The sequence below is a fragment of the Carassius carassius genome, chromosome 28 (genome assembly GCF_963082965.1).
Source record: "Carassius carassius chromosome 28, fCarCar2.1, whole genome shotgun sequence".
NCBI lineage: Eukaryota > Metazoa > Chordata > Actinopteri > Cypriniformes > Cyprinidae > Carassius > Carassius carassius.
The window spans coordinates 9,619,139-9,644,772 of NC_081782.1; the positions used below are offsets into that span (position 1 = coordinate 9,619,139).

Sequence of the window (25,634 nt, forward strand, 5' to 3'; positions counted from 1 at the left end):
TTCAATTATAGAAAATAATAACACTATGACAAAATGTCATCCAGAGCCTTCAATCTTTCAATAAAACACACACACACACACACACACACGTTTGTTTTTGTGAAAAGTGGGGTCATACCCATGTCATTATACAAAGTTGTGTCTTGATATGTCACAAAAACATGCACGCACACACACACACACACACACACACACACACACACACACACACACACACACACACACACACAAATATGTCATAGATCGCTTATTTACAGATAAACAACATTATAAATCAACCCTCGTCTGACTAAATCTCTCAAACTTTTTTATGTCCTGTAAATGTTTTATTTTATTATTATTTTTTTAAAATAGGCTAGATACTGTCACCTCATGTATATAGTGATGTCACACTGTAGCTAATTTTAAATTGGTTAGGCCGGTTTTGTTACAACTCACCCCGTGTTACACACTCTTAGGTCTCACATACAGGTAGTTTTTTTTTTCTTTCAACGATTTCCTTGAAAGTGCTACTGATGCTCCGGTCCCAAACTCTCACCTCCCGGTGTGGTCTGGTCCCTCTCTCTCTTTCGGCGCATGCGCACACGGGCAGCTTTGTCCGACTTAAAAACAGCTGGGCTCTTACGTGCGTTCACAGAGAAGCGTGGGGCTGCAGAGCAAAGGGAACACGGCAACGGATTTAGATAAGGATTATCGCTGTTATAGTGGTTTCACAGCTATGCAAAATAAGAAAATGCAAGAGGATTAGTGACACACATCAAGTGAAGCAAAATAGCAAAACAGAGTGAGAAAGCGAGACGAGACTCGCCTCAGAGATGAGAGAGATGCTCATGTTTATGAACAGACATTCAACACAAGGAAATCTCCAGCTCTGAAATATATTTAATATGCTACAAGATTGTTATTCTTCACTGCCATCGGGTAGTAGCGAAAGGTAAGATAATTTCTTTGGATTTGACAAATTATAAATGCATAAAAAGCTTTTCCCACATAACAAAAGTATTGTTTTAATGTTTAGTCTAGTATGTTTGATAGCTGCAGTCTAAATACATTGGAAAGTTTACGTCAATTATATAATACGTAATTTTTATGCACCAGTATATCAGTTCGAGTCAAGGGGAGTTTTGTCAAAAAAGAATGCAAACAAGTGTTGATGACAGATGTCCAAGTGACTGAACCTGCTGTTTCTGCTTTGGGGATTTTCCTTTGTGCATAAAACATTTTGCCTAAGACCATGTAGACCGTATTGTTTTATAGTCTAAAAAGTACAAATAATGTATTATAACCAAATAAATGGCTTTTTGGTTAAAACCAAGCTCTCAGAAGTAAATAGAGAACTTAGAGAAAATAGAGCCAGTGAAGGTACTCTGAGAGGTCCACGGATAAAAAGTAAATGAAAAAATAAAATGTATGTATATAATTTTTTTTTTTTACAATCCATTATGCATTTTAAAAAAGTAATAATATTTGTTACAGTTATTAATGAATTATTTTCAAGTGAGAATAGTTTGATTTGAGAATGTAAATTTGAGAATCTAAATGGGGGATTCATGAATCGATAGATGAATAAACCTTTTTTTTAACAATATGCAATCATTATACAACATTGATTTCCTTGTGTTTGTCTTTGTGATAGGACAAAACATAACTGTAAAATATTTTTTTTTCTTTCTTAAGTTGTGCATATTAATGTTCCCAGTGATAGGATTTGTCCATAAGAGCTGCGGTTATCTGATGAACTGCACTAACATGTGTCTTTTGAGTGCGCCCAGATGCCATAGATTTCAAGGTTTTCCTTCCTCATCCTTAATCATTATATCAGTACTCTATGGTCATGAAACAGGAATATATCTAGACTGCCTGTACTGTAAATGAGTCCGTCTTCAGCTTTCATGTCTCACAGGGTTAATCAAGATCATTTTGTCATGGTTGACCTTTCAGCAGCATACATTTACCGCCTATGGGGCAAACTGCCTCATCTCCAAGAGAGGTATCTGTGCATAGAGTTGTGTATGAATACATAATCTTTCATGATTGCATTGCATCGGTGTGCTTTGTACTTTATCCCTATATAAAAAAAAAGAAAAAAAAGATGGTAACTTGAAATAATATTAAAATATTATGCTATCAAAATATTATGCTATCAAAATAGCATGAAAATATTATGCTATAAAGAATAATGGCACACTTTTACATGTTGGACAAGAAAGCGCTCAAAGATTCTTTTCAGCATATGATTACATTTCTGGCTAAAAGAGGACAATTATCTGAACAACATTTACAGAAAGAGGAAGAAAAGCAGACGGACAAAAAGTTATTATTAAGCCTTGAAGCAGGTCTCAATTGATGCAAATACCTTCCAATATAATATTATTTTTTTACTGGTACAGACCACCCTTTTCCCTTTAGATTTCCAATGGATTGACCAACCACTGGTGACTGCAGTGTTTCTCCAGCCTCGCTAAAACCTATTCTAAATAATGAATGCATGGAGGGTGGTTGATTGTGCTTCTGGAAAAAAATTTCTGGCCTTAGCACAGTTTGCCAGAGACAGTCTTATTTGCCTTCCGTCTCCTGCGGTCCCACAAGCCTGACGGAAACATTCTGAATAGATTGAATGGACTGTTTTTGCCATGGCTGTTAACATTTATTTGCATATTTTGAAAAGTCATTGAACCTTGTTGTAATTTCAGTTTTGGGCAGTCAACTAACTTGTAGGGGGTTTGGAAGCCAGTTGAACCCTGATATTATAAGGCTCTTCTTCATTGTCTGATCATCATTTGATAAATTATCGAATCCATGATCAATAAAAGTGTATTTAATGCCTTTTTGAAACAATAATTGTACTGGATGTAAAGCACTGAGTATTGTAAACAATAAACTATTGATAATAAACCCAGTTTACATAGAAAAGATGGACAGTAATTCAAGTTGAACTGGACTAAGGGTGTTTAGTGATTAAGACACGGGCTATTGCTCTAAAAATGGAAAATTTATGCCCAAAAAATACAATTGTATGATCATTTACTCACCAGTATATCATTCTAGAGTTTTCATTTTTCTGCATAACAGAAAGAATATATTTTGAAGAATGCTGACTACATCAATGAGTTTTGGTTACAATTGATTTCCAAAGTATGGACTACAAAAAAAACAAAAAACTGACATCTTTCAAAATATCTTCTTTTGTGTTCCTGCAATCCCTTTAAGGGCTTATACTACCTTTACGGTTGGATAAGGACCTAACAAAAGCAGGAGAAAGGATAGTAATAATGCAGCTTGTTAAATTTCATTGTAGAGAACCAGACAGCTGAGTCTGCACAGATGAAAGACTTCACAGTCGATTCCTGATGAGAAACTACTACATTTACTTACTGCAGCAGCTGAAAAAAAATGAAGACATTACACTGAAGAAAGAAAGGGCTACATTTCTTGGAGTGTCATCCTCTGCAGCTGATGGTGATGAGTTCCTGCAAAATACATGGAAATAATGCTGCAGTCTTGTCAGTTTGTTTCAGCGAGCACTGCTGTATATGCATTTGTGTGACTTTGCCAGGGCTTGCTTCAGTCTCCCAGAAGAGGCCACAGAATGATCACACTTACTTGTCTGTGGTCTGTGGGTGTTAAAGCGCTCTGGTGTCAGTACACTGGCTACACCACTTCATGCACGCATCCTTTGTAGTTTAGTGGTCAATAAATCGTTGCCCGAGGGTCAGCAGTCGCCATCTTTTCAGCCAGCATTTATTGAGCGAATTTTAGTTATAGTGCCTTTTTTATGTCTGGGCTTTAAATCTGCAAATGTAAATGTGCCTCAAGCAACACAAAGCATAAATAATCAAAGACAGACTATTCCTAACAACATTTTAGTGCATCGTCTAATTCATCTCCTTTCCTGTCTTGCCGCTGTAAGTGTCTAGTAAATACTGAATGTGAACCAGCGAAATCGATATTGTTTGAAATGTATCTGCAAAAACAAAAAACGAGCATACGGACTGCGCAGTACACTTACAGTAAACGTCTGTGTGTGTGTGTGTGTGTGTGTGTGTGTGTGTGTCATTGCAAAAGGCTTTATGCATTTTAACCAAAAGCTCAGTTGGCTCAAAAACAAAAATCGGACCAAATTAAGAACAAATAAACAGTTCAGTTTATATGGAGCTTTTGGATACTGCAGTGAAATCAATCCCTGCAGTGGATGATCAATAGTCTAGTAGTAGGATGTGAATAAGGTGATTGACAATCACCTGCGGTTCAGTTCACAGCTGGAGGTTCCTCTTTTTTTCAGAGGATTTGGATTAAGCATTAAGCTTGATTTTTCAATAATTTGAGCGTTTCAAATCATATGGACACATCTTCTCCAAAACGTAGGCAGAATTATTTATTTGATTTGAAATGAACTCTACTAAATAACATGTTGCATATTTTTGGTTTATTTTCCTTTCCTTTCAACTAATATTATGCAAAATAAGATGCAATTTTGATAAGTGAACTCTTAATTAGTTTTCACGACCGCTCTTGGAACCTTTCCATACACTATTTTGAATTCGCTGACAGGCTGCCAATCAGGGAACTGCTGGAAATGTCTCTTTAAATCTTTGATTAGATTATTCAACCCTGGGCTGGGGTGTGATGCTAAGTAAGATTATTATCAAGACCATATGACAGAATATATGAAACACATACTGCTACAAACTAATTTGGAGATTTCAGTCGCACTACAGTATATACTTGAATTAATGAATTCTAAATAACAACTAAATTAAATGAATCATTCATATTATTTAACATCATTGAATCAACCTAAATACATTAGGTTACACTAGCAAAATGAAATGTAATTGTTAGAAACAGCTACTCATGGTAGCTTGTGACCACTTTTTACAGTGCATTAGGAATGAGAAGAAATTAGCTTAATATAAAATGCTTCCTCATTTCTTGGATTTGGCCTTGAAAATATATATTAAAGGAGGACAGATTGGGGTCACTGTGGGCCAGGGGAACAGCGGGCCAACTATCATGTGCCTGCCACCCCACCATGACACTCTTTAGAAGCAAGATTATGACTGTGGAAACCTTCTTCGCTTAAACATTTCTTACTGAAATGCTTCATTCAGAGATACTTAAGAGGAGCACATAACAGTCAGATGGTCAGAGATGGTGGCAAGATGCTTAGATGAGAGAAAAGAGAGCTATCCAGGCAGCATCTGAGCTCCAGGGTCAGTCTCATCAGCCTCTGAGATGGAAGTGTGGTTGCCCTGCTGTAAGTGAGATGATAACACGCTGGGAAAGCAGATGAAGACAAATGAGTGCTCCAGTCTGGACCTACAGCACCCATTCGCTGCTGTCCAGTGACAGCCATGGAGACTCAGCGCCATGCTATTACAACTCAAGGGTTTTGCAGCATATGCCACGAGAGCAACGGCAAAATAGACTAATAAATAATACATCAAATAAAGGCGAATAACATTTGCTTTCAAACTTAATGCCCTTTGAAATGCATCGTGGAGTCGTCAGACGTCCCTGAATGGAAAATGGAAATGACCTTGGCTCTGCATTATTATTCATAAATGCATTTGTTTCTGTGTGAAATGCAATACCATTTACCAGCAAGCACACAACAGAGCGAAAGGGAAGACAAAATAAGATGAATTATGTGTCCCACGCATCTCACTGCTATAACATTCATTAACGGACCATCCTTATAATTAATCGAGCTGCCTCCCTTTGGCTCCATTAATTACAGTTATTTAAAGTGAATAAAATTCTTCTGCCAAATTCTCTGGTTTACCAATATGACAAGAACATCATCTCTCATTAATACACCGTGGCCTCATTTCTGGTTCATTTTTCACAAGTGATGTTCAACTGAATAAATCTTAGTTGAGTATTCAAAGCAGTGAAGGCATAGTGCCTGTAAGATGATTTCATAGAACAGGTATTCATTTTAAAGTGAGTAAAAAAATTTAATAAAAAAAAATTCACAAACTCAAGCATATCAAAAACAAATGAAATAAATACTCTACTCTGTTAGGAAAAATAGCGAATTAGTTGTAGTACCTTGATTTTATTCATGTTACAAAATGGCATGTATTTGCTCGCTACAGAGATGAAAGATGAACAGAAATAATTATTTCTAAGGGTCCATATAAATATACAAAATCTACACAAAAACACAAAGCCCTACATATGTGTTGCTTAAAGGGTTGGTTCACCCAAAAATGAAAATTATGTCATTAATAACTCACCCTCATGTCGTTCCAAACCAGTAAGACCTCCATTTATCTTTGGAACACAGTTTAAGATATTTTAGATTTAGTCCGAGAGCTCTCAGTCCCTCCATTGAAAGTGTGTGTATGGTATACTGTCCATGTCCAGAGAGGTACACACACTTTCAATGGAGGGACTGAGAGCTCTCGGACTAAATCTAAAATATCTTAAACTGTGTTCCGAAGATAAATGGAGGTCTTACTGGTTTGGAACGACATGAGGGTTAGTTATTAATGACATAATTTTCATTTTTGGGTGAACTAACGCTTTAACCTCTTTCGATACATATGTATTTAAATGTAAAATAACTAATCTAACTAGGGTGTGTATATTTATACTTTGGTTGTCAATCAGTTACATTTTTCATTGGAAATTATAGAATCATTTTAAATAATTTGCATCCATATCAGTATTTGCTGCGAGGAAATTTAATAGATGTTTTTAAAAAAGGATTATTTAAGAGACATTATCAAAATACAAAAGTCAAGATGTTTTTTAGCATCTCACGGCATGAGCATCACATTTTTAGGATGGTGTGCTTTGACAAAAACAGTTTAGTTTAGCTCAGTTTTGTCTATGTTGAACACAATACCATGTCTTGTGTGAGCGGTTCCTTAATCTATGCTGTCAGCTCTCTGTAAATCTGCTTCGTATACAAGTAAGCAGCTTTTCATATTTGTATATATTATTCAAAAGCTATGAATTATGTATACATGGGGAAAAAAACGGTTTATGAGAACATGATGTTGCAAATGATTAAAATGAAAAACTGATGAATATAACATGTTAAATCATCAGATTTAAAAAAAAAAAAAACCTTGCAGTACCAGAACTTTCTAAAACTGATTTTGAAAATAAGAAGGTGTAGAATGGCAGATGCAGTGGGTGTTATTTGATTTCTGTCAGCTATGCATGCATCCTCTGTCTTGTAAAGGATAGATTTGTCAGAAGCTGCTCCATGTACTGGCAGAGGGGGAAAAACTACCAGACGCCATTCACTCACTGTTCATAGCTAGAAGAATAATGAGCCCTCAGGCTGATTGACATTCTCAGCCGCCTCATAGTTATGGTTTCCTCTGGTGCTGGTGAGGACACCCGCCCCTGCATCTCAAGCGTTTATGCAAATCTAGGCCTTTTGCCAGCACTAGGCCTAAAAAGATGGAGTTTGGGGGTCTCCGAAGGGGTTCATTGAGCAAAGCTGTGCTTGTATGGAAAGCTGCAACTGGCCCAAATATCTCTAATAAAAATCTCTTAATCATAATAATAACATTTTTACTCAAAGTCTGAAGCTGTAAAACGATATTGAAAATGAATAATTGAAAACAGAATCATTGTGAATCACAACAAAAAGTATATTTAATAAGAGAAAAATTTAGAGGGATACTTTTATCCATTGGGAATTGTTTACATCATAAACTGGGCATTCTGTAATATGAGTTTGATAAAACAATGCTATAGTTATTTGACTATTGGGTCATATCTAATAACCTGTGTGGCCTACGGGTTCAGTGGAAAAACTAAATGTATTTTCATTACAAAAACATTTCCCCCTTTAGATTATTGTGTAAGAACAGTAAATAAGATCAATTTGACTTTAAAACCAGCTTGATTAAGATTGGTTAGATATTCTTTTTTTATTCTTCAAGTCTTACACATGAAACCAAATCCACATCCATATTAATGTATGGTGTGGTGATTATGCGTTCTCTTACGAGAGCTCTCTCGTACTGCGTCTTAGCTAAGCCGCTACGGGAAAAGTCTCTTTTCACGAAATACTGAAGCAAAAAATTATCCTTAATTTTGTATTTTTGTAAAGCGCATTTGCAGCAGTACACAGCCATAGGCGAGACGGCTCGTTCGCTCATTGGCTTGTTCTGCGGCAACTGCACAGCCTATCGAGCGCGGGCTGATGCAACATCAGACCAATAAGGGCGCTTCGCGCCCTTCTTGCCACTTCCCGCCGAAACGGGTGTGGCCCGACCTATAAAAGGAGCTCGAAAAGGCTGACTCACCTGATTTTTCATCTCTTCAGCGAAGCTCACGCATCGTTGGATCACGGAGGAAGCAAGCGCCGTCTGAGAAAGCACATCAGCAGGACGAGCCATTCTGAAGCTGCTGGCATCGCCGCCTTCCACTGCCGTTCCTGCTGCGCTATCCGGCGCCTATATCCTTTCAATCCTGTTATATCCAAGCTGTTCTTTATGTGTGTGTGTGTGTTCGCCCTGCGACACACACTCGTAAAAGAGCTCGCGTCTTTTTTAAGATGCCTTCCTGCGGCTCGTCAGAGCCCCACTCAGCGAGGGAGACCGGTACGTCATCTGTGTCTCCTGCCTGGGTGAAGATCATGCAGCGCTCGCTCGCTGACGGCGGATGCCCCCACTGCGAGCTGTTGCCATGGTGACTCTGAGGACTCGCCTGGCCTTTTTCTCTGAGCCTGCATTCTCCGCTGCGCTGAGGCGCCGTAAAAGCATCGCTTCCAGCGGATTCCGGAACCGTCTTCAGCTCAACCGAGCTCGCCAGTTCGCCCTGCTTCACCGCCCCCCCCCCCTGCATCGCTTCCCGGTGGGCAGCGCCTGCTGTTTGCCGGTGCGTCATCCGAGGAAGTCGATCTCAGGGCCGCGTCGGGGGAAGAGGACACGCGCTCTCTGCTAGCTTCGGGCAGTGAGGGCTGGGCGAGCTCCGAGGATCTCGTGCCTTCTGCTCAGAAGCTCAGCAGACGAGCTGACATCGAGAAGGAGCCGGGGCGAATGCTCGTGTTGGCCGCGATGAGTCTCGGCCGCGAGTGGTTTGCACCAGCGCCCCCCCTATCGTTCCCGGCTGGATGGTATTTCCCTTTCGGATGAGCGTACTTCTCAAAGCCTGCCTCTTTTCTTCCTGAGCTTCACGAAGAGGTGGCGAAGGCTTGGAACGCTCCATATTCGGCACGAACTCGTTCGTCTGTCTCACTAGCATTCTTCACACTGATGATGCTAAAAACAGGAACTACCACTCACTTCCGCCGGTGGAACAGGCGATAGCGACGCACCTTTGTCCGCCCTCTGCTGGACGGCGGAAAAAGTGGTGTTGCCATCTAAAGCCTGCTGTGTGACGCTGCGTCGGCACTACTAACGATGGCTGCTTCATCGAAGCGCAGGTGTACGAGTTCCGCTGTGGCCGAGCTCTCACCCAAGCGCGCCGCTGTTTCAGTTCCAGGAATTGTGACTGTCTCAGCGTTTTCTGCAATGCGCAAGCCTGCACAGTTGCCCGCTTGCCTGCACACAAAAGCCGTTATCACAACAGCTTCAGCAACGTAGCTCGAGACCCCCGTTCTCGCTCTACTGGCCGTCGCCCCGCGCCGCGGGGACCGCGGCAGAGGATTACAGTGAGGCCGGGAGCCCCGAAGCCATCCTAGGAAAGCCATCTACGCATGCTGCATGACGCTGCGTCGGCACTACACACGATGGCTGCTTCATCGAAGCGCCGGTGTACGAGTTCCGCTGTGGCCGGGCTCTCACCTAAGCACGCCGCTGTTTCAGTTTCCATAGATTGTGACTGTTTCAGCGTTTTTTGCAATGCGCAAGCCTGTACGGTTGCCCGCTTGCCTGCACACGAAAACCGTTATCACGGCTACCCAGATATTTCCCGAAAAATGTGTAATTTCTGGTGTCCCGGCCACGGCCGATGGTGCTATAAATGTAGTGACGATGCCCACTGCTCAGTGCCCATCTCCACATATAAGCACAGCCCTTCACACAGGGCTCGCGCCCATAAAAGCGACTCAAGTCGATCACGCGCACTACATAGTAGACGTTCCCACTCCTCAGTACCCACAATCACTATGTCGCACGCGTCATGTGGTTTCTGTAAAAACGAAACCCGTGCACGTTCGTCCAGCCACGGCCGATGGTGCTATAAATGTAGTGACGATGCCCACTCCTCAGTGCCCATCTCCACATGTAAGCACAGCCCTGCACACAGGGCCTGCGCCCATAATGTCGACTCAAGTCGGTCGCGCACACTGCATAGTAAACGTGCCCACAATTACTATGTCACACGCGTCATGTGGTTTCTGTAAAAACGAAACCCGTGCATGCTCGTCCGGCCACGGCCGATGGTGCTATAAATGCAGTGACGATGCCCACTACCCAGTGCCCATCTCCACATGTAAGCACAGCCCTGCACACAGGGCTAGCGCACATAAGATCGACACAGATCGGTCGAGCGCGCCGCATAGTAAACGTGCCCACTTCCCAGTGCCCACATACACTATGTCACATACGGCGCGGGGCTTCTGTAAAAACGAGGCCCGTGCACGTACATTCTGCACAGGCAGACAGCGAGTTGAAAGTGGTAAAAGTGCACACATGCAGCCCACGGTTACTCGCATATATATCGAGTCCCACGGGACCCGCTCAGCCTCCCTCCAGTCGGTTAAGCGCCGGAACGGGGTCGAGGAAGAGCGATCTGCCCGCTGTGATCAGCGCGCTCCCCGCCTCAGATGCGCAGCACACTCGAGCGCCGCCGTTGCCCAGTCAACAGAGCGCGTTTCGCATCCAGCCCTTAGCCATTCATGCAGATGCATGGTCAGTGCTTCCAGGGGTTTCGGATTGGGTGCTAGGCATTATAAAGAGAGGCTACTCGAATGGAAGGCTGAATGGTAGGCTACTTTTCAGCGCGCGTCGAAACTACGGTCAAAACAGAAGTAGCACACATACTTCGGGCCGAAATATCAAAACTGTTGAGCAAAGGGGCTGTAGAGCCTGTGTCTCAAAGCGAGGGGGGGCTGTACAGCAGATACTTTCTGGTGCCCAAGAGAGACGGGGGTCTCAGGCCCATACTGGATCTAAGACAGCTGAACAAGGCATTGATGAAACGCAGTTTCAAAATGCTCACAACCAGGAAGCTCCTCGCGCAGATTCGCAGAGGGGACTGGTTCATGTCAATAGATCTGAAGGACGCGTATTTTCAAATACAGATAGCGTCAAACCACAGGCAATATTTGAGATTCGCCTTCGAGGGCCAGGCATACCAGTTTGCAGTCCTGCCATTCGGCTTGTCCGTAGCTCCTCGTACGTTTACGAGGTGCATGGATGCAGCGCTCGCTCCTCTCAGACTCAGAGGCATACGAGTGCTGAATTATTTGGACGACTGGCTGGTTCTGGCCCAATCATGAGCGGAGCTCGTGGACCACAGAGCCGTTTTACTCGATCACCTCGAGAAGCTCGGCCTCAGTGTCAATTGGGGCGAAGAGTTCGCTGAACCCCAGTCAGACGATCCTGTTTCTGGGTATAGTTCTGAACTCGTGTTCCATGATGGCGCGGCTGTCACCACAGCGCGCGATGGGCATTCAGCGTGCAGCGAGTTCTTTCCGCTGTGGCGCGACTGTGTCGCTCAAACACTGTCAAAAGATGCTGGGTCTCATAGCCTCAGCATCTCCGGTTCTGCGGCTGGGCCTGCTCTGCATGCGCCCCCTGCAGTTCTGGCTGAAGGCTCAGGTGCCGCGCAGAGCGTGGGCGTCTGGCCGGCTGCATTTCAAGGTCGATCAGAGCTGTGTTGCGGCTCTAGCACCTTTGACAGCGAACGGCTGGTACCGGTCAGGTGTAAGCCTGGGGACTTCCCCGAGTGTGAAAGTGGTGTCGACGGAAGCCTCCACTTCGGGATGGGGAGCGCTGCTCGAAGGCAGACCGTCCTTTGGCCTATGGTCAGAATGGGAAAAGCTCCATCATATCAACTGCCTGGAAATGCTGGCAGTGGAGAACGCGCTGACGCGCTTTTGTCCCAATATGAAGGATCACCACGTCGTAGTCCGTTCGGACAACATGTCCGTGGTGTCCTACATAAATCGCCAGGGCGGTCTCGGGTCCCGAAACCTGTGCAGGCTGACGGAACGCCTCCTGATTTGGGCTCAGCACAACGTGCGCTCGCTGAGAGCAGTGCATGTGCCTGGACTGCAAAATCTGGGTCCAGACAGGCTGTTCAGAGGCAATGTTCCTACGGGCGAATGGTCTCTACACCCGCAAACAGTCCGGCTGTTGTGGGAGAGATCTGGCATGGCGGAGGTGGACTTCTTTGCGTCCCACGAAAACGCTCACTGCCCCGCGTTCTTTCCAAGAACGAAAGCGCGCTGTCACGGAGATGGCCGTGCTGCCCGCTTTATGCGTTCCCTCCCGTCTCCCTCCTTCCGCAGGTGATAGAAAGGGTGAGAGAAACGAGATGTTCAATACTGCTTGTAGCACCTCTTTGGAAGAACCAACCATGGTTCCCAGATCTGATGCAGTTAGCAGATGTCGCCCCGTGGCCGGTACCGTTGAGGAGAGACCTCCTCTCGCAGGCCAGGGGCTCGATTTGGCACCCTCAACCAGAGTTGTGGTCCCTCTATGTATGGGCACTCAACGGTTACCCGCTGATCTCGCAGTGGGAGTGCTAAATACCATCACTCAGGCTAGAGCTCCGTCGACACGACGTCTGTATGCCTCGAAGTGGTCGGTGTTCTCCAGCTGGTGCACATTATTCACCCCTTAGTTGTGAGGTGACGGAGGTCCTCTCCTTCCTTCAGGAGCTGTTGGATAAGGGCAGAGCCCCATCCACGCTCAAAGTTTATGTGGCTGCCATCGCGGCGTTTTCTGAAACGGCGTCCGGTCAGTCAATAGGAAGGAATGATTTAGTCATCCGGTTCCTCAGAGGAGCTAGGAGGCTGAATCCTCCCAGACCTCCGTCAGTCCCTATGTGGGACCTCGCGGCGGTTTTGGAGGCCTTGAAGGGTCCCCCTTTCAAGCCTATCCAATCGATTAGCCTTCAGCATCTGTCGTTCAAGACAGTATTCTTGTTGGCTCTCGCTTCTGTGAAGCGTGTGGGTGATTTACACGCTCTCTGTGAGCCAGTCGTGCTTGGAGTTTGGGCCCAATGACTCAAGAGTCATACTCAAACCTAGGCACGGTTATGTGCCGAAATCCCTCAACACACCGTTTCGGGCTCAGGTTATTGCCCTGTCTGCCCTGCCGGTGTCAGGGGAGGATGGAGACTCGAGTCTTCTTTGCCCTGTCAGGGTTTTAAGAGCTTATGTGTCTCGCTCTGCTGCCTTTCGGCAGACGGAGCAGCTATTTGTCTCGTTCGGTGGGCGTTCCAAGGGAATGGCTGTTTCGAGACAGACGCTATCCAGATGGATAGTTGACGCCATAGCGTTAGCTTACGCTTCCAGGGGCCTTCAGTGCCCGTTGGGCGTCAGAGCACACTCCACAAGAGGCGTCGCCTCGTCGTGGGCGTGGTCTACTGGGATCTCCTTGCAGGATATATGTATGGCGGCAGGTTGGGCCTCGCCGTCTACATTTATCAGGTTCTATAACCTGGAGGTTCCCGCCTTGCAAGCAAGGCTGCTGTCGGTATAGGCGAATCAGGGCCCTGAGGGGAATTCTGAGTTCACGAGCGCTATGCGCTGCCGACTGTTATATGGGCAGTATTGCGTAAGACCCGCATTGCCACATTGGTCAGGCCTTGCCTCGGCTGTGTGATGTCATATTGACGCATCTACGGATGCTGCTAGATATGGGACTGAGGGCTTTTTCCCTTTTCTGTCCTGGACTCTCTGTGAGTCCCTCAGGTGACTGTGCACTGTAAATCCTGGGCGTTGCTTCAGGTTTATTAGTGTGTGATCCCTGCGCGCACGGCGTTTTACATTGGGTTCCCGTAGTGTCTTAGTTAAGACGCAGTATGAGAGAGCTCTCGTAAGAGAACGTACTTGGTTACTAAACGTAACCTCGGTTCTCTCTAGAAGAGCGAACGAGTACTGCGTTCTCTGCCGTGCGCACGATTCACTCTGGTTCGCTTCGGCGATGAAATAAATCAGGTGAGTCAGCCTTTTCGAGCTCCTTTTATAGGTTGGGCCACACCCGTTTCGGCGGGAAGTGGCAAGAAGGGCGCGAAGCAGGTACTCGTTCGCTCTTCTAGAGAGAACCGAGGTTACGTTTAGTAACCGAGTACGTTTTACGCATAATCGATGTTGACGCATAATCGATGTTGGGCTCAGCCCTGTGTTTTCATCTTCCTTGGGCCCAGATATATTCTAGATGAAATAGACTGGGAGAATATATGGGGCACAAAGTGGACTCTGTAGAGCTAGACTTGTTTGATTGGCTAGAATGAATGGAAGCAAGGGACAGCCCACCCCTGAGTAAGTTAGACTTGTTACAAGGTTTGTTTTTGCCACACAAAAGTGCTGCAAGTTATACAGTAGAAACTATTTGGCTTAGATTAGCAGTACTAAACCAGACTTCATTTCAGTCAGTCAGTCAGCTAACAAACATGTTACATGATTTAAAAAGAATGAAAGAATGAAAGCAAAAAACAAAGCATTAGAAACATGAATGTGCATTTTAGAATGTTGAAATGAAAATCAGTTATGGTAAAATTATTACATGTTTTATCACTATTGGCAGGCAAACATTTGAAGCTGAAATTAACATATTGTACATAATTATATATATACTGTATATTTTTTTAAGATAAGTGGTTGTACACAATTTATTTTAGCTACATTTAAATAAATTTAGCTGAAAGTTAGTCAACAAAATTTGTTTATTTAAATATAGCTAAAATAAATTGATTGCAACCACTTACCTTAATTAGTTTTTATCTTGTAAATCCAATGATTATATATATATATTATTCGAAGTTTTTGGGTCTGTAAATATTTTGATGTCTAAAAATAGAATTTTATTCTCACTAAGGCTGCATTTATTTGATAAAAAAGTTACAAATAAAAAATGATTGTATAAATATATTGACTGTTTACATTGTAACTGTTTTAACAAATAAAAAATGACTGTATAAATATATTGACTGTTTACATTGTAACTGTTTTAATTTGTCTTTTTTTTTTTCAATGTATAAAAAAACATTTAAAAATTTTTTTTTTTGCTTTTGTAGCCAAAATGCTGCTCCTCTGAAACTATTTTCCCACAGACCTCAAGCACACAAAATCTCTACTGGTTTCCACTTTCTTTTTGGAATGTCAGACCCCTACACGGAGCCCATACCTTGTACCTCGATTAGGAGACTGTAGTGTTTCCTCTTAAACTTTTCACATCTGCCGTGTACTCATAAAGACAGACAGGAGCACAAACAGGTAATGCTTCTCCAGCCAGCAAGGCCTGCTCTCTCCTCTTAATGGAGACATACTACCAGAATAACTGGCACACACTCTCTCTATATTTCTTTCTTGTCTCTAGCACTCTGGTCTATCCCTGAGAATAAAAAAGTGAATGATGTGCTTCGACTTGCGTCTAACTGCTTTCTATTTTCCCACCAGGTTCCCTGAAGTCTTTGAGCCGTAAGAGCTCAGAGTACATTCTGCCACAAATACTTCTGTCATCAAGGGGATGTAACGGCACAGTCAAGTTTTCCCTTAATCGGCGGGACATTTTGCCAGAGGAATTTTGCGCTCAAAGAGTTTTTAAACAGAATGTGAATAAGGTATCACTGTTAGAGCTGGCTATAGAATGGAGCACCTGGAATAGGTCTCTGCCTTTTTTTAGTTGGAACAATGGCAGCATGAAATCATAGACTCAAGGTTTTTTTACTTACGTGGAAGGAGGGCAACATGGCAAAGCCCTTCTACAGGCTTCAGCGCTTCTTGCGACGGACTCAGCTGCTCTTCTTGTTCCTCGGTGTCGCATACATTATGGCTGGAAGTGTTCTTCTTCTGCAGAGACATGGATTGGTGGTGTCACAGCGTGGGACGAGCAGTTACTTTCCTTTGCCGTCTTTGCCATCTCCTCCCAGAGCCCTGGAGGCACCTGCCCTCCGAACAAGTTATGGAATAATGGGAGCTCGGCTATCCGGAAATGGGGTTTTATCTGAAGACAACGCTGGATCACAATGGCTGATCTCTAGAAACCAGGAGATCCGATATCTGAGACGTCGCTGGTTCCACAGCCTCATGTCCGAACAGGAAGCATCCAGAGTGGAGAAAGTTCTTCCGAAAAGAAAAATCCGACACAAAGGTGAAACTCGGTGCTAAATGAACTGTGTGCTTTTCAGAATGACAAACTGGTTGTTTGTGATAATTGGTTTATTTTCTCAATTATCTGGATTCCAAGCTGTGCTGCGGAATCTTCCCATCTGTTTGTGCAGAAAAAGGTCACGCTCAGAATTTTTGATGCGATTGTTATTCTCCGCTCAGGCACATACATTGGCTGCTTTCTGGATGACGCTAAAGACCGGGCGCTCAAAGGGATGGTGTTTTATGACTTCCGGAAAATGACCAGCACCTTGTGTCAGGACACCTGCACGGAAAGGTATGTGATTAATACACAGTACTCTCAAATACTCACAGCTTTTGTTTTAATCACGGAGCCTTCAAAAGCAGATGGACTTCTGTTGCCTGGAGGCTCCTCTGTGCTCATCTTAAATCAAGAAATAATGAAACAGTGTTTAGGGAAAAGAACATGCAGTGTGCATCCCTGTGCCAGCTGGCCGAGCTCATGCTGGGAATTGGATCAGGCCCAATTTATGGAGCGCAGCTCTGGACCTGGACTCCGCTAATGCTGGAGGAGAAACAGCTATCTGCCATGATGGAGTATACAATTTTTCAAGTTCTTAGGCCGGCGGATAATTGACCACCAGAGAACAAGTGTGAGGCAGATTGACCTCCTGTAATTACTCCCAACGTTTCAGAGCTTATTTAATTACTTGGGTGACATTTGCAATGTTCAGGGGGAATCTAAATAGTCCATTAGAAAACATGAAACCTAACATGTGCTAAAGATGATCTTTTGTTCACGCTGACATAGTGGATACTTCCTATGAAGAAGAAAATCATAATTAACATTGTTGACAACTTTAAGGCAATATTGTGTTCTTGCTTTACGGCTATATAGATTTTTTGTATAAACTGTACAAAGATCAAACAAACTTGAAAATTAATTTTTCAGTTATTTCAAATGACCAGTGCAAGCAGGTAAAGAAAATTTTCTGAAAATATTGATCATCAGCCGCGAATCAGTATATCATTTAATATTTAAAATAAAATTTTGCTATTCAGACTTTTGCCATTCTGTTACAATTTGTTAAATAAAATATTTATTTACAAAATGATGTAATTTTATAATTTAGAAAACACTTAAAATAATCAAATTAAACAGAAAAGTAAAAAGAAAATAATTCAGAGCGGGTAACAGACCAGAAATACCATTTTAAGTGGCATATAGACATTTGACAAGCTACTTTTCATGCAAAGTTAATTTTATATTAGATATTATTTAAAACTTCAGGGTTTTGTCAGTAAGATTAAAAATAAAATAAAAATAAAAATCTCTTATACTTACTAAGACTGCATTTATTTGAATAAAAATACATTAAAATCAGAAGTATTATGAAATTTTATTACAATTGTAAACATCTGTTTTCTATTTGAATATATTATGGCAAAGCTAAAGCAAAGCTAAATTTTCAGCAGCAATTTCTCCAATCTTCAATATCACACGATCCTACAGAAACCATTCGAATGTGAAGATCTGCTGCTCTAGAAACATTGATCATTATGGTCCATGCTAAAAACAGTAATGCTGCTTAATATTTGTGATAAACAGAAAGTTTTGTAGTTTTTTGACATAGAAGTCTTTACTGCCACTTTTGATTTGTCAAATCAGTTTTCAATAATAACAAAAAAAAACTTTTAGGATTAGTATAGTTTATCAAACATATAGCTGATCAGTCATTTATCAAACATCTTAAAGTAAACACCTCAAAAACATGGGATCAGCCTCTAATGCTGATAAAAAATAAGTAACAGAACCCCACATTTATGGAACATATTTATATCTAAGAAATAGTTTTCGTTAATACTCTATGACTGCTCAAACTGAAAACGATCTGACATCCCAGCCCAGTGTTATCATCTACAGATAGCTGACAGAGAGGAAATCTTCTCCTGTTCTGTGTCTGCAGATACATCTGCTCAGACTGAGCGATTAATTCAGAGTGCAGATTACCAGTGGGAATGTCCCTGACTGGGTTGCCATGGCAGTGCCAATGCCACATTTCAAGCAGAGGATCAGAGATACAATTTGCAGAGGGGCTCAAGTTAATACCTGTTGAGCCCTACACCAATATGCTTGAATGGAATCGTGCTGCGTCATACTGCAATCTCCAAAAAAAGTCAAGAGGGCCAGAGATCAAAAGCTTCGAGATGGAGAAAGATTGTTGTGATTAACTATTAAACAACTTGCTGTCAATGTCACAAAAGTACAGAAGTCTTTACAGGTCCCAATTTATTGGAAAAGTTGAGATGGAGGTGAATGCAGGAGCTTCCTGGACAGGCTTGTTACTGTGAGATAGCTGGCCAGGTGGTTCGCAATGGCACCCTGAGAATGGCTACCACTACAAAGTGGCTTAGGCTAACACCGCAGGGTGTGGAAATGGGGAGACAGATGTTTGGCTCAGCAAGCTGGCTAATCACCAGCTGTTAACCCCATGAGCTCACAAACAGATATGAACAGGGAGATGCTGGTGGACTTTAGCAGTATCCCTACTGAGTCTGTGTTTTAAAGAGTGTAAAAATTATAAGAGCTTTCCTGGGAGAACCAAAGAATGCACTGACAAGCAATTTACCCAAAACTTAAAATCTGCTGAAAATGTACTCACCCTTCAGTTGTTTTTTTCATTGGAACAGATTTGGAGAAACTTAGCATCACTTGCTCACCAATAGATCCTCTGCAGTGAATAGGTGCCGTCAGAATGTGACTTCAAATATCTGATTAAACATCACTAATCCACAGGACTCGAGTCCATCAGTTAACATCTTGCGAAATGATAATTTTATAAACTAATTCATCAAGATTTTTTTTTTTTTTTTTTTTTTTTTTTACCTCTGTTACGCCTGCCTGTTTACCCCTATTGGCTCTGCTACACAGTGCAGACGTTAGTTGGGCAACAGGTGTATTCCATCCCTAATTAACTCACCATAGGTATAAAGACCTGTGACTTGGAGTGAGAGGTCTGTTTTTCTCTCACTTATTTCCTTTGTGTCTTTGTTTTTCCATATTTATTTCTAGTGCCAGGTATTGTTTATTTAGTAACCACACGTGTGTGTTTTTCCCCTAGATGTCGTTTTTTTTTTTATTGTTTAATACTGGTTTTGCTTGATTTGTTAATAAATTGTTTTTTGTTAAAGCATTTGGTTGTTTGCCTCTTTTATGTTGCGGTATATGAGCCAGCCGTAACATAAAAATGGGGCCTCGTCCGAGATTTTTGAGCGTTTGTTTTTGAGGGAGTATTTTATTGTCTCTTCAGGATTTCTTGTAATGATCGGCTTTCACTCCGGTTAGTTAGAGTGTTTCAGCTGGGCTGCTCGTGATCGGTCCTTCCATCGGAACGCTGTTTGTTGTTTTGTTGATTTTGTTTTGTATTTTATTTGGAGTTTGGAAGGAAATCCTGGGTGGGGGTATGCTTCTCGCGCAGCTGAACTCATTTGGAGAACGGTTGTTACGAGGTTCAGCGTTTCAAGTCGCCTCGAGCCCGGCAGTCCTTTGAAGACTAGTTAGGATAGTTAGTTTCAACAGGCAGGCATATCGGAGATGAAAAGCCAATGGAAATCCTGGTGAGTACTTTATATTTCTCCCTGGTGTTTGTTTAGTCTAATTATAAAGAGAGCATGTTTTCGCGTGTGGTTATGTGCTAGGTTTGCCAATTTATATAGGAAGTTGATGTTTGTGTAGAACGGTTAAAATATCAAATTTGAATCGGTTACACGAAGATCTTGCGTTGGGGACAATAGAGTTGATAGATGAGTAAATAAGTTTGTCACAGCTAGTGTAGCCTGAGTATGACCGATTGTTATTTACTGTGAGTAAATTAACACTGCATTGAGTGGTTATGCAGGGGTTTTCCTATTGTAATTGAGCATTGATTTACATTTACATCATCTGGGCTTAGGCTGTTTTCTGGCACTTTTGTTTTTTGGAGTTTTTATTAAATTATTTTGGATTTGTTGTGGTCAATTAACAAGTCTTCATTGTGTGAATTGTATGTTAAGTCCAAAATGACTTCCATTCAGGGATTGAGTGTAGAACTTTCTGAGAAGTTTCTAGATAGGTGCACCAAAGAACAACTTTTAGAAATCGCAGAGAGTCATGCAATCATTTTGACGGGAACTGATAAGAAGCACAAGGAGGATTTGTTAGGAGCTGTTAAAAGCCAGTTGATAGCCAAGGGAATTCTGGTTGTAGGAGATGAAGCTGGTCTTGGTAAGGCAGCATATCCACTGGTTGGGAGAGATTTAATTTCCATAGAGAAACAAACCCAGTTTGAAACTGAGAGACTATCGTTTGAAGGTACTCAAGCATCAGAAGATAGGGAATGGGAAAAACGTATTCAGTTAAAAAAATTAGAGTTTGAACAGGAGCGTGAGCGTACACAATTTGAGCTGAGAAAGTTAGAGTATGCACGTGAGAGTGAACGTGAACATAGGCAGTATGAGATGAGGAAGTTAGAACTTGAACTGGAAGTAAAAAAAGCGGAAGTTTCATAATCCGTTCAGGTTGTGCATTCTTCTTTTGATGTTGGACGAAACATTAAGATGGTGTCCCCATTTTGTGAACGTGATGTAGACAAGTACTTTGCCCATTTTGAAAGAGTTGCTTCTTCTCTAAAATGGCCAGAAGAAGTCTGGACTCTACTTCTGCAGTGTGTTCTGACAGGGAAGGCTCAGGAAGTGTTTTCTTCTCTTTCTGAAGAGGAAAGTGTAGATTTCAAACAAGTCAAAACAGCCATTTTGAGAGCGTATGAGTTAGTACCAGAGGCTTATCGCCAACGATTTCGTGGTTATAAAAAACCTGAAAGACAAACATATGTTGAATTTGCTCGGGAAAAAGAGGTTGCATTTACAAGGTGGTGTCAGTCTCAGAAAGTAGAAACCTTGAACCAGTTAAGGGAGTTAATTCTTGTGGAAGAATTTAAAAACTGTGTACCAGGGTCTGTGTCTACTTATTTGAATGAGCAGAAGGCTCTTACATTAGCTAATGCGGCTGTGTTGGCTGATGAATTTGTTCTGACTCACAGAGTTTCTTTTCCTGATAGAGGTTCAAGTGATCAGAGTAGAAAGTTATTTCGGAATCGTTGGACGCCTCCAGTGAGTACATCGAACACAGTGGCAAGTGTGCCCCCTGTTAGTCAGAATTTTTCATCAGATAAGAAGGGTAAGGTGATCTGCTTTTACTGTCACAAAGTAGGGCATAAAATATCTGAATGTAATGCTTTAAAGAAGTCTGCCAAGCCAGTCGGATTGGTTGGACTTGAACCGCTGGAGATTCATGCTCACCAACAGAATTCTGAGATTAGGAAGGGGATCTCGAAACCAGTAGATGTCGGGGATAATTATACGGAGTATGCTCCATTTATTACTAACGGCTTTGTGTCTTTGCCAGGACAAGAAGAAAAAGTTTCTTTGAGGATCCTGAGAGACACTGGAGCTTCTCAATCATTCTTGCTAGAGGGAGTTCTTCCACTCTCAGGTCGGACTGCGACTGGGAAGGATGTATTGATTAGGGGGATAGAAATGACTTTCTTAAAAGTTCCCTTACATAAGGTACATCTTATCTCTGATCTTGTAACTGGTGATGTGATTGTGGGAGTACGGGCTTCCCTTCCTGTGCCAGGGGTTTCTTTCATCTTGGGGAACGATCTTGCTCAGGGAAATGTCTGGGGAGCATCAAAACCTGTACCATCTACTGTTGTAGTCTCCTCACCTATGTCTGCCGATGTTCCTGATGAATGTGGTCTGAAATTTCCCCACGTGTTTCCTTCCTGTGCTGTCACCCGAGCCAGAGGAAAACAACTTAAAACCGACCGACTGTGTGAAGGTGAAGTTTCTTTACATCCTGAGGTAACTATGGAAAAAGGGTTACCCGTTCATTTGGAGGATGATGTAGATGGGTCTAGTTTTGTTCCCTCAAAACAGGTGGTTGGTGAGACAGTTGAAGGGGAACCACTTGGTATGACTTTGGCAGATAACATTTCTGATTCATCTGATTTCTTTTCTGAGGAGTCTGTCTCTCGGGAGAAAGCAGTATCAGAGGATCTTTTATCTGTTTTTCATGTCTCTAGAGAGGACTTGATTGAAGAACAGTTAGCTGATGTTACTCTTAAACCTTTGTTCTCAATGGTTTGTATCGAGGGGGATATTGAGACTCAGCTACCCTCTTGCTACTTCCTGAAAGATGAAATGTTGCTTAGACGGTGGGTCAGTGAATCTGAACCCATTACTAAGGTTTATGTTCAAGTGGTAGTTCCTCTTAAATTTAGGCAGTCTGTGATCGGGTTAGCACATGATGGAGTGGCTGGACATATGGGAGTGAGGAAAACATATGATCGATTGCAATGCAAGTTTTTCTGGCCTGGTTTAAAAAGAGACGTGGCAAAGTTTATTAGAACTTGTCATGTGTGCCAACTCACTGGTAAGCCAAACCAGAAAATCCCTGTGGCTCCTCTCCAACCTATTCCAGCTATATCAAAACCATTTGAGTATTTGCTGGTTGATTGCGTAGGTCCTTTACCTAGATCCAAGACTGGTCATTGGTATCTACTCACAGTTATGTGTTTATCTACCCGGTATCCAGCTGCATATCCTGTCAGGTCCATTACTACAAAATCAATTCTAAAAGCTTTAACCTCTTTCATGTCAACATTTGGCATTCCTAGAGTTATCCAGTCTGACCAAGGCTCAAATTTTATGAGCCGTCAGTTTGCTAAGGCTTTGCGACAATTGAAAATCAGTCATAATATTTCCAGTGAATATCACCCTCAGAGTCAAGGGGCCCTCGAAAGATTTCATCAGACCCTGAAGTCATTGCTACGGTCATACTGTGTAGAGCTTGGTTCCGATTGGGAGGATGGGCTGCCTTGGCTGCTTATGGGAGTTAGAGAGGTTACTCAGGAGAGCATTGGATTTAGTCCAAATGATCTGGTATTTGGTCATGAAGTTCGTGGTCCTACTGCGGTTTTAGCTGATAACTGGATTCCTTCTGAACCCTCCCAAAATGTTTTGGACTTTGTGAGTGGTTTTCGATATCGGATGCATGAGGCTCGAGCAATTGCTCAGAGGAAACTGGGAAAGTCACAGAGTAAGATGGAGAGGTTGTTTAACAAACAAGCAGTGGCTCGGAAATTTCAGGTTGGAGACCAAGTACTAGCTTTGTTGCCACTTGTAAGTAATCCTTTTCAAGCCCGTTTTGCGGGTCCTTATCCAGTCCTCAAATGCCTTTCTGGACAGAATTATCTTTTGAAAACCCCAGAACGACGCAAGGGAGTACAGGTTTGCCACATAAATCTTTTGAAGCCTTATTTTCCTCCTGCATCTTTTGTGGGGTTAGTAACCACTGTGTCAGATGATTCTTCACATTTGAGTGGGGAGGGAACTTCTTTTTCAGAGAGTTCCTCCTTGAATTGTATGGGGGATGATTGCGTTTAATTTTCCTTCTCGAGGAGTTGTCGAAGGACGATTGAATAACTCTGAGATGTATTCAAGATTGGCCCATCATTTACCCCATCTATCTCCCTCTGAGAAAAACGACATTCTTCAATTAGTGGAGTCCTTTCCTCACTTATTTTCTGATGTGCCTACTTGCACTACAGTGATTGAACATGACATTGATGTGGGTTCTGCTTTACCAATTAAGCAGCATGCGTATAGGGTAAACCCTAGGAAACGGGACTTGTTGAAAAAGGAGGTGACTTACTTATTAGATCATAATTTGGCTGAGTCCAGCTTTAGTGCTTGGAGTTCACCTTGTCTCCTTGTAAATAAGCCAGATGGATCCTACAGATTTTGTACAGACTATCGCAAGCTTAATTCTATCACTAAGCCTGACTGTTATCCTTTACCCCGAATAGATGATTGTGTGGATAGAGTGGGGTCTGCGAAGTTTGTGAGCAAATTTGACCTTTTAAAAGGGTACTGGCAGGTTCCACTGACTGTTAGAGCAAAGGAACTGTCTGCATTTGTGACACCTGACGACTTTCTCCAGTACCGTGTTATGCCATTTGGGGTTCGAAATGCTCCAGCCACCTTCCAGCGCCTTATAAATAAGGTGTTGTCTGGTTTATCTGACTGTGATGCTTATTTGGACGATGTGGTTTTGTATAGTTCATCTTGGTCAGATCACCTAGTCCAAATAAGGGAGTTATTTGTTCGTTTGACTGAGGCTTGTTTAACTTTAAATTTGGCAAAATGCGAATTTGGAAAAGCTACTGTTACCTATTTAGGTAAAATAGTAGGAAATGGACATGTTCGCCCCATTGAAGCCAAGATTGAGTCCATCTGTGCTTTTCCAGTGCCTACAAATCGCAAAGAATTGCGTAGGTTTCTAGGAATGGCCGGATATTATCATGGGTTTTGCCCAAACTTTGCCTCTATTGTAGCACCCTTGACCGATCTTATAAGTACGAAAGTATCCTTTAATTGGACCACTATTACCCAACAGGCATTTGAGGGAGCCAAAGCACTGTTGGCTAGTGCTCCTGTGCTCGTTGCGCCAGATTTTTCTCAGCCTTTTTGTTTAGCTGTCGACGCCAGTAATACTGGAGCTGGAGCTGTTCTCCTACAGAGAAGTCAGGATGGAGTAGAACATCCAGTCTGTTATTTTTCAAAAAAATTCAATGTCCATCAGCGGGTTTACTCTGTTGTGGAAAAGGAGACACTTGCTCTTGTTTTGGCCATCCAACATTTTGAAATCTATCTGGGATCGTCTGCAAGTCCAATCGTGGTTTATACTGACCATAATCCTCTGGTGTTTTTACACCGAATGAAGGATCGTAATCAGAGGTTAATGCGGTGGAGTCTCTTCTTACAACCATTTTCCCTGTACATTAAACACATCCGGGGCAGTGAAAATGTCATCGCTGATGCCCTATCTCGCGCATGAGGATATATCTTTTGGTGTTTCTCCTTTTTCCCTTTCTCTCTTCTCTTTCTATCCTGTTTCCTAGGGCCCAGGAAGCAGGAATTAGGAACCAAGTGGAGTGGGATAAATAATGGAGAATGCTGCTGTTTTTTTTGCATTCCTTAGAGGAATACATTTTGTGGGGGAGGTGTTACGCCTGCCTGTTTACCCCTACTGGCTCTGCTACACAGTGCAGACGTTAGTTGGGCAACAGGTGTATTCCATCCCTAATTAACTCACCATAGGTATAAAGACCTGTGACTTGGAGTGAGAGGTCTGTTTTTCTCTCACTTATTTCCTTTGTGTCTTTGTTTTTCCATATTTATTTCTAGTGCCAGGTATTGTTTATTTAGTAACCACACGTGTGTGTTTTTCCCCTAGACGTCGTTTTTTTTTTTTATTGTTTAATACTGGTTTTGCTTGATTTGTTAATAAATTGTTTTTTGTTAAAGCATTTGG

General features: G+C 42.5%; 1 protein-coding gene across 1 annotated transcript in view; it reads left to right on the plus strand.

Annotated features, from left to right (window-relative positions):
* Positions 1-612: 612 nt before the first annotated feature.
* The window catches only part of LOC132107878 (sialate:O-sulfotransferase 1), a 35,366-nt gene continuing 10,344 nt past the window's right edge, over positions 613-25,634 (plus strand). The window contains exons 1-3 of the mRNA XM_059514199.1: positions 613-934; positions 15,548-16,241; positions 16,421-16,535. Of these exons, the coding sequence (XP_059370182.1) occupies positions 15,839-16,241; positions 16,421-16,535 (518 nt within the window). The 5' untranslated portion in view covers positions 613-934; positions 15,548-15,838. The remainder of the gene's footprint in view (positions 935-15,547; positions 16,242-16,420; positions 16,536-25,634) is intronic.